The 9,361-nt window shown below is 35.7% G+C and overlaps 1 protein-coding gene across 5 annotated transcripts in view; it reads left to right on the forward strand.

The window, feature by feature from the left end:
• The window catches only part of NRIP1 (nuclear receptor interacting protein 1), a 107,739-nt gene extending 98,579 nt beyond the window's left edge, over positions 1-9,160 (forward strand). For all 5 annotated transcript variants that reach the window (XM_006096322.3, XM_006096323.3, XM_023760200.1 and 2 more), the window contains one exon: positions 1,948-9,160. In XM_006096322.3, the coding sequence (XP_006096384.1) occupies positions 2,292-5,753 (3,462 nt within the window). In that variant the 5' untranslated portion in view covers positions 1,948-2,291 and the 3' untranslated portion in view covers positions 5,754-9,160. The remainder of the gene's footprint in view (positions 1-1,947) is intronic.
• Positions 9,161-9,361: the final 201 nt, after the last annotated feature.

Below are 9,361 nucleotides of genomic sequence, written 5' to 3' on the forward strand. Positions count from 1 at the left end.
AATATCTGTAGGTCTCAATGAGCTGTATTATATCTAAGTATTATACCTCCTTTTCTTTTTTTCCTGAATTTCTCAATTAAAGTTTATACTATAGAAATGAAAAGGTAAGACATAGAAAAGATGTAAAAAGGATTTCTCCCACTTTGGTTGTTTAAGGCATAGAAAAGGAAGTTATCTAAAGAAATTTGGCTCACTCGGTTTCCTAGAGTTTTTAAATTGTAGGGTCTGAGTGAATTTAGGCCTTAAGAAGTCTCAGAATTCTACTTTCTTAGGCATTTCATTTTCTGCTGGAATGGTGGTAGGTGTTGCTACTGAGTGGCACCTGAAGCAGTCTATCAGGAAATACAATCTTTGATTTACAGATTTTCTTATTAAAAAGCAGGTTTCTATGAGAAATTATTTTTCCTCTCTCTGCTGTATGTATTGGTGCTGTTTATAGAACTTCTCAAAGAGATTAATGAAGAATAATCACCTTGATTTAGATAGACTTTTCTGGAAGCAGTTACTCACCTTCCTTTCAAATCTATTCTAAATGTCTTTCTTTTCCACTTTTTTACATGTTGATGTGCTTAGCTTAGTTTATACACATAGTTATATGTATATGTACTATAGCAACCATATTTTTTAAACTAAAAATTGGTGCAAGTATCCTAACACATTTTTTAAATTGTTTTTCACTTTAAAATATTTTTAAAAGATTTTTCAAATCATAGATTTTATTTTAATTTAGTTATACTTATTGATATAAATTCACAAAAAAGAAATAGCATGGGTGGGAAGAAGAGTATTTTATATTAGGAATGTCTTACAAAAATAGGGTTACACATTTACCTGTAACTTGTCTTCTGCATCTGATAGGAATGGACCTCACATTTAAATTTCTACATAGAGCACATAAGTAAAAATTTTAAAAGTCGATGGGATCAATGGTGATGAAAAAAAATAAATTAAAAAAATCTAAAATAAAAGTTGACACATTAAAACATTGATAGATATGAATGAGCACATAAAGAATCATTCTCTGCTGTTTTTATTTTTTTTAATATATTTTATTGATTTTTTACAGAGAGGAAGGGAGAGAGATACAGAGTTAGAAACATCGATGAGAGAGAAACATCGATCAGCTGCCTCCTGCACATCTCCTACTAGGGATGTGCCCGCAACCAACCAAGGTACATGCCCTTGACTGGAATCGAACCTGGGACCTTTCAGTCCACAGGCCGACGCTCCATCCACTGAGCCAAACCGGTTTCGGCAATTCTCTGCTGTTTTTAAAGTCATGGTAAAAATTAAGGATAAATAAGCTTGTTATTAATATTTAAATGTTTATGAATATGACTAAGACTGTCAGTACTTTGCACAGGCCTACAAAATAATCTTATCCTTAGTGCATTCATTTCTTTGAAAACAGAAATTCTAAAAAAATTAGCTAACGGAATATCGGATGTTTGGAGGAGGATGCCAGAAGTGAATCTGTTCTGTATGCCTCACCCACATTCGACTCATCAGATGGGTCCATGCCGTGTGCATCTCAGTCTCTCATTCTGCACTTCTGCCTGTTTTCCCTAAGCTCCCTGTAATATAAGGAACTAATTCTAGCTCCCTTACAGAGCTATATTGCTATAAAGTACATTAAGCATTCACATTACTTGGCAGAAGTGTGCCTGTGAAAATTCAAAAACTTGGTGGGCTTTGGAAGATAGTTAAATAATATTAAAGTATTTAATTGATTTGATCATTTTTATAATATTTAATTCATAGCATTTCCAACAGATTTCTAATATAATAGGAATGGCAATAACTACTAAAGAAGTGACTATAATGCGTACTTATGTATATTATAGTATATATGTAAAGTACAAGTACATTTTTTTTTTGCTTGTAGGTATCATAGTACAATTCTAATTCTGCACCTCCTTAACTATTTTCTGTGTTTATATTTTTTAGAACACTGATATTTGCATTTAATGAACAAAAGATGAAAAAGGAGACTCAAGATATTCACTAAGGATTATATCTGCTTGCTGCTGCAGACCTATGTATTAAGGAATTCTGCTTTTTCTTGCTTAGGAGTTGATCAGCTCTGTGTCAGACTGCATTGGAGTTTGTTTGCCTCTTATCTTGTCATTGCCAGAAGAAATCCTGTTCAGTATGTAACCGTACATCACTGTCTAATTGCTATTGAAGATGATAAACTGACACTCACTTATTAAAGCTATATCTCACTCACCCACAGAAAACCATTCTTTAAAGTGAACAGAAACCTAGCCCTCGTGACACTTCTATTGAACATGACTCATGGAGAAGAGCTTGTCTCCGATGTGCACCAGGATTCTGTTGTTTTAACTTACCTAGAAGGATTACTAATGCATCAGGCAGCAGAGGGATCAGGTACTGCCGTCGACAAAAAGTCTGCTGGGCATAATGAAGATCAGGACTTTAACATTTCTGGTCATGCATTTCCTACCTGTCAGAGTAATGGTCCAGTTCTCAATACACATACATATCAGGGATCTGGCATGCTGCATCTCAAAAAAGCCAGACTGTTGCAGTCTTCTGAGGACTGGAATGCTGCAAAGCGGAAGAGACTGTCTGATTCCATCGTAAATTTAAACGTAAAGAAGGAAGCTTTGCTGGCTGGCGTGGTTGACAGTGTGCCTAAAGGCAAACAGGATAGCACATTACTGGCCTCTTTGCTTCAGTCGTTCAGCTCTAGGCTGCAGACTGTTGCTCTGTCACAACAAATTAGGCAGAGCCTCAAGGAGCAAGGATATGCCCTCAGTCATGATTCTTTAAAAGTAGAGAAAGATTTAAGGTGCTATGGTGTTGCATCAAGTCACTTAAAAACTTTGTTGAAAAAGAGTAAAGCTAAGGATCAAAAGCCTGATACCAATCTTCCTGACGTAACTAAAAACCTCATCCGAGACAGGTTTGTAGAGTCACCTCATCGCGTTGGACAAAGTGGTACAAAGGTCATGAGTGAACCCTTGTCATGTGCTGCAAGATTACAGGCTGTTGCAAGCATGGTGGAAAAAAGGGCTAGTCCTGCCACTTCACCCAAACCTAGTGTTGCTTGTAGTCAGTTAGCATTACTCCTTTCAAGTGAAGCCCATTTACAGCAGTATTCTCGGGAACATGCTTTAAAAACACAAAATGCAAATCAAGTGGCAAGTGAAAGACTTGCTGCTATGGCCAGATTACAAGAAAATGGCCAGAAGGATGTCAGCAGTTTCCATCTCTCAAAAGGAATGTCAAGCCATCTTAATGGTCAAGCAAGAACATCATCGAGCACACTAATGACTACCAAAAGTACAACATTTCAAAATCCAATGGGTATCGTTCCTTCTTCCCTAAAAAATGCAGGCTATAAGAACTCACAGGAAAGAAACAACATAAAACAAGCTGCAAATAATAGTTTGCTTTTACATCTTCTTAAAAGCCAGACCATAACCGCACCTATGAATGGACACAATCATAGTGAGAGAGGAAGCATTTTTGAGGATAGTAGTACACCTACAACTATTGATGAATACTCGGATAATAACCCTAGTTTTACAGATGATAGTAGTGGTGATGAAAGTTCTTATTCCAACTGTGTTCCCATAGACTTGTCTTGCAAACACAGAGTTGAAAAACAAGAACCTGACCAACCTATTTCTCTGGATAACTTAACACAATCCTTGCTGAACACTTGGGATCCAAAAGTCCCCAACGTAGATATTAAAGAAGATCAAGATACCTCAAAGAATTCTAAGCTAAATTCACACCAGAAAGTAACACTTCTTCAATTGCTACTTGGCCATAAGAATGAAGAAAATGTGGAAAGAAACAACAGCCCTCAGGAAGTACAGAGTGATGTGACAAAATTCAATAAACAGATGTATGCGAGGACTTCTGTAATAGAAAGCCCCAGCACACATAGGACTACTCCTGTGAGCACTCCTCCATTACTTGCATCTACCAAAGCAGAGTCTCCCATCAATCTCTCCCAGCACTCTCTGGTTATCAAATGGAACTCCCCACCATACGCCTGCACTCAGTCTGAAAAACCAACAAACACCACATCTAACCACTTGATGGATCTTACAAAGAGCAAAGAGTCGCAAGGAGAGAAACCAGTCCATAATGAAAGTACACAGAACTCTGCGACTTTCAGTGCCAGTAAACTGTTACAAAATTTAGCGCAGTGCGGAATGCAGTCTTCCACTTCAGGAGAGGAGCAGAGACCCAGTAAACAGCTGAGTGTAAATACAGATAAACCCATAGCTATGATCGATAGACTAAGTAGCCCTCTGCTCTCAAATAAAACAAATGCAGTTGAAGAAAGTAAAGTCTTCAATAGTCAGGCAACAGGTTCTGAACCAAGACTTTCTGGTTCTGAAATAGAAAATCTGCTTGAAAGGCGCACTGTTCTCCAGTTGCTCCTGGGAAACCCCAACAAAGGGAAGAGTGAAAAGAAAGAGAAAATTCCTTTGAGAGAGGAAAGTACTCAGGAACATACAGATAGAGCTTTAAGTGAACAAATATTGATGGTAAAAATAAAATCTGAGCCTTGTGATGACTTACATATTCATAATACAGATGTGCACTTGAGCCATGATGCTGAGTGTGCCCCATTCTTAGATATGGCTCCCCCCATACAGAGAAGTGCAGCTGCCTTACCAGCTTCCGAGGACTTGAAATCGGAGCCCCTTTCACCTCAGGATTTTTCTTTCTCAAAGAATGGTCTGTTAAGTCGACTGCTGAGACAAAATCAAGAGAGTTATCTGCCTGATGATCTGGACAACAGTCACAGACATAGTGAACTGACACTTCTAGAATCAAAGAATCTTTGCATGGTCCCTAAAAAAAGGAAGCTTTATACTGAGCCATTAGAAAATCCATTTAAAAAGATGAAAAATAGCATCCTCGATGCTGCAAACAGTCACAGTGCCCCAGAGGTGCTGTATGGGTCCTTGATTAACCAGCAAGAGCTGAAATTTAGCAGAAATGATCTTGAATTTAAATATCCTGCCAGTCATGGTTCAGCCAGTGAAAGTGAACATAGGAGTTGGGCGAGAGAGAGCAAAAGCTTCAATGTTCTGAAACAGCTGCTTCTCTCAGAAAACTGCATGAGAGATTTGTCCCAGCACAGGAGTAACTCTGTTGTTGAGAGTAAAAAGAAAGGACACAAAAATAATGTGACCAATAGCAAACCTGAATTCAGCATTTCTTCTTTAAATGGACTGATGTACAGTTCTTCTCAGCCCAGCAGTTCCATGGATAACAGGACATTTCCATACCCAGGAGTAGTAAAAACTCCCATGAGTCCTCCTTTTCCTGACCGCTTGGGCTGTGTGGGGTCTAGACCAGAATCTGGATTTTCTAATGGGTGTTCCATGACCAGTGACAAGGGACCCATTAAGTGGGTTATCACAGACATGGATAAGAATGAGTATGAAAAAGACTCTCCAAGACTGACCAAAACTAACCCAATACTGTATTACATGCTCCAGAAAGGAGGCAATTCTGTTACCAGTCGAGAAACACAGGACAAGGACATTTGGAGGGAGCCTTCATCTGCTGGAAATGTCTCACAGGTTACAATCAAAGAAGAGTTACTTCCTGCTGCAGAAACTGAAGCTTCTTTCTTAAATTTAAGAAGCCCTTATAATAGCCATATGAGAAACAATGCCTCTTGCCCACACAACGCAAATGGAGAAGTTTATGGACTTCTGGGAAACGTGCTAACGATAAAAAAAGAATCAGAATAAAATTTACTCTGCTATTTAGCTTTGGATCTTTTTAAAACTAATTAGTTGAACTTGAGATCTGTATAAATAAGAGCATGATTTGAGAAAAGCATGGTATAATTGAAACTTTTTTCATTTTGAAGAGTATTGGTTACTGGTAATGTTTAAATATGCACACTGCTTTTTGCTTTACGTTAGTTCATGAGGAAACTACTGAACTACTGGTTGTTTAACACTTCTGTATGCATCAGATAACTGTGAGTAGCCTATGAATGAAATCTTTATGATCACAGATAATAGGCATAAATTAAAATGTAAATTTCCATCCATGGTGGATAAATGCATTTTGTTGCCTTTAAGAGGGTACTCTATTTTGATTTCAGAAGTCAGCCTACATAACATTTTTTTAAAGTCCAAATTGTTAAATAACTCTTTAAAAGGTAATTATTGAATAAAAAACTTAATGCTGATTCACTTTTCATTATCCAATTCAAAAATAAATTAGAAAAAAAATATGCTTACATTTTTCACTTTTGCTAAAAAAAAAACATTTATTTTTAACTCTTGGAAAGGGTTTTGTGGTTTCCAGTGTGTCTCCCCCACCCCAGTCCTTTTCAATATATATTTCTTTAAACCTTGTACTAATTAGTAAAAATTGATTACAATTGATGGAAGTTTGATAGATCCTTAAAAAAGAGCAGATTTCCATTTTTATATTTTAACTACTGTACTACTATTCCTCCTTTTACATAATTAGGAAAGTTAACATTTATCTTCAGGTGGTTTCCTGAATAGCTGAATATTTAAGAAGTTTTTAACAGAAGCAAAATGGCTTTTCTTTGGACAGATTTCACCATGTCTAGTAAAAGTTACTTCTCACCATTACTATGGTACCTGTGAGTCTTATGACCGGGATTTCTTAAAGCTGCACCCAGACCACCTGCATTAGAATCATTTCTGGAGTACTTGTTTTAAAATGCATATTCCTAGGTAGCACCTCAGATCTACAGAACAAGAATCTCTGCTAAGTGCACCTGGGAGTCTTCCATCTGCATCTGAACACATTTAAGAGGAAACCCCTATGTGTTTCTTCTATACAATGAAGTTTGAGAACCATTGTTTATAACCTTTCTCATAACACTGGACTGTAAAAAAAAACCCCACTATTTGATGCCTATATTTTCCCCAATAGTCACACATCAATGAAATATTTGCAATATTGTAGTTCATATATTACTGTTATATCTTTGGAAATCAGGTTCAGAACACTTTTTATGACAAAAAAAATAATGGGTGGAGGGGACAACTTTCATATCTGGCTGAACATCTCAGGAAAATCTGTGATTATGTGTTCTAATGAGTAACATCTACTTAATTAGCCTTAGGGATGGAATAACAGGGCCACTTACCAAACTCAGGTGATTCTAGGATGGTTTAGAAACTTCTCCTGAATACATCCTTAACTTCTATTATAATCATTGTCCTAACAACAGTATTGACAAAGATGGAAACATTTATTTCAAACCAAGAAAGGCCCTAGACTCAGATCAACTAAACAGAAAAGTACAAAGGGCACATATACATGACAGTAGAATTCTACACAGTCACTCTGTTGATCTATTTTAAAATAGTGGTTAAAAGTGAACATCGATACTGTCTCGGAAGAACTTAATACATTATTGGGCCACCTGGGGTTTTGATCTTGAAACAAGTCATGTTTTTAAGTTCACTTTTTACAATTCACAATACACTCACCAGATTTTTTTTAAATTGTGAACCAGATTACCTAACTGATGAATCAAAAATTGTTGTATTATCAACTATTAATAAGAAGGAAATCTATTTGAAGTTGTTCTACTTGAAGTTGTTTCTAAGACTTTTATATTAAATATGGGCGTTATTTCCTAATATGATCAAAACCCATAAATGATTATTTTTTTTTCTCAGAATGATTTGTAAATAGTTACTGAGTATATTATAAATAATAATCAGGAGTGAATATTATGCTACATCCTGGAGAGAAGAAAGTCATATGCTTATTCTGAAATGAAAATTCCACTGCCCAGTGCATATATTCTACTCCATCCCATATTTGCTCTGGCAATTGTATTGTCTACACTATATAAAGAAGCTTTTAAACAAGTCATTTTTTTCTGCCATTATGAAATATCTAGAATCTTGGAGGCATGCTAGAAAAAAAATGGGCTTTTACAAAAGCGATAAACTTAGGTCAGGGAGAAGAACATCAAGGGCCAGCATTAAGCATTACTATTTTTGTATGTTTCTTTGGTTGGTTGGTTGTTATTGTTAACAGTTGAAGGAATATGGATATGTAATACATAAATAAACATGACCACACAGAATGCTGTATTGACTTACTAAAGAATGTCCCCAATTTGAGTTTAGGATAATTTTAAAGAAGAGCAGTGAGAAAGGACATACATCCATAAATTCACTTTGTTTATGCAAATGTAGATACAAGGTACACAAATACACATATTCAAGAACTATTAAATATCTAGACAGTTTCTTCCTAATTGAAAGGTTACTACAGCTCTCATTGACATCAGTAAGGTAGTATTACCTGTTTATTCCCTGCTGCATCTTACAGAAGAGTAAACTGGTGAGAGTATATATTTTATATATATATATATAATATGTATATATATATATATATATAGACTTGTTACATGAAGATGTTAAAATCGGTTTTTAAAGATGATGTAAATAATAATTTCCTTAATGAAAAATACATATTTTGTATTGTTCTAATGCAACAGAAAAGCCTTTTAATCTCTTTGGTTTCTGTATATTCCATGTATAAGTGTAAATATAATCTGACAGGTTTAAAATTTGTGCATGTATGTATACAGTTGCAAGTCTGGATACATGTATAGAATAAACCTTTTATTTAAGTTGTGATTACCTGCTGCATGAAAAGTGCATGGGGGATCCTGTGCATCTCTGCATTTGGCAAAATGTCTTAAGTCAAATCAGATGTTCATCCCAACATGGCAGTATTCCATTTCTAGACATGAATTCTGTGGTTTCAGCTTCGTGAAAGAATGTGCTTTGGATCCAAGGGTCTTAAAACTTTTTAAAATCAAGTCAACCACTTTTCAACATAGAGTTCACACAACTACTTTCATGAATTTTTTAATCCCATTGGAAACCAATATTATGCCAGGAGTATTCCAGTATACTGGAATACAAGCACATCACCATTCATGGTGTGAATCTGGGGTTTACACAACCAATTTTGATGCGATCTCATTATATAATTTGTCATTTTTATTAGAAACTTAATTTCTTCATGTGATGTCTTGAAACTGTACATACTGCAGTGTGAATTTTTTTTGTTTTGTTTTTTAATCTTTTAGTGTTTACTTCCTGCAGTGAATTTGAATAAATGAGGAAAAAATGCATTATTTCTGGTTTGAAATGACTTTATTTTGTGCGTTTTCTCTGAATTTTAGTTTTCCATAAACAAAAGAAAATCTGTGGTTGTGAAAATAGCAATAAGTCTTCAAGGATGGTTTGCCCTTCTCAGAAAAAAATAAAGGCACAAAAGAAGAATGCAGCCTGCAAGTTAGTTTATCTAGAGACAGGGCAATTGAAGTGCATAGCTC

The sequence above is a fragment of the Myotis lucifugus genome, unplaced genomic scaffold (genome assembly GCF_000147115.1).
Source record: "Myotis lucifugus unplaced genomic scaffold, Myoluc2.0 scaffold_175, whole genome shotgun sequence".
Taxonomy (NCBI): domain Eukaryota; kingdom Metazoa; phylum Chordata; class Mammalia; order Chiroptera; family Vespertilionidae; genus Myotis; species Myotis lucifugus.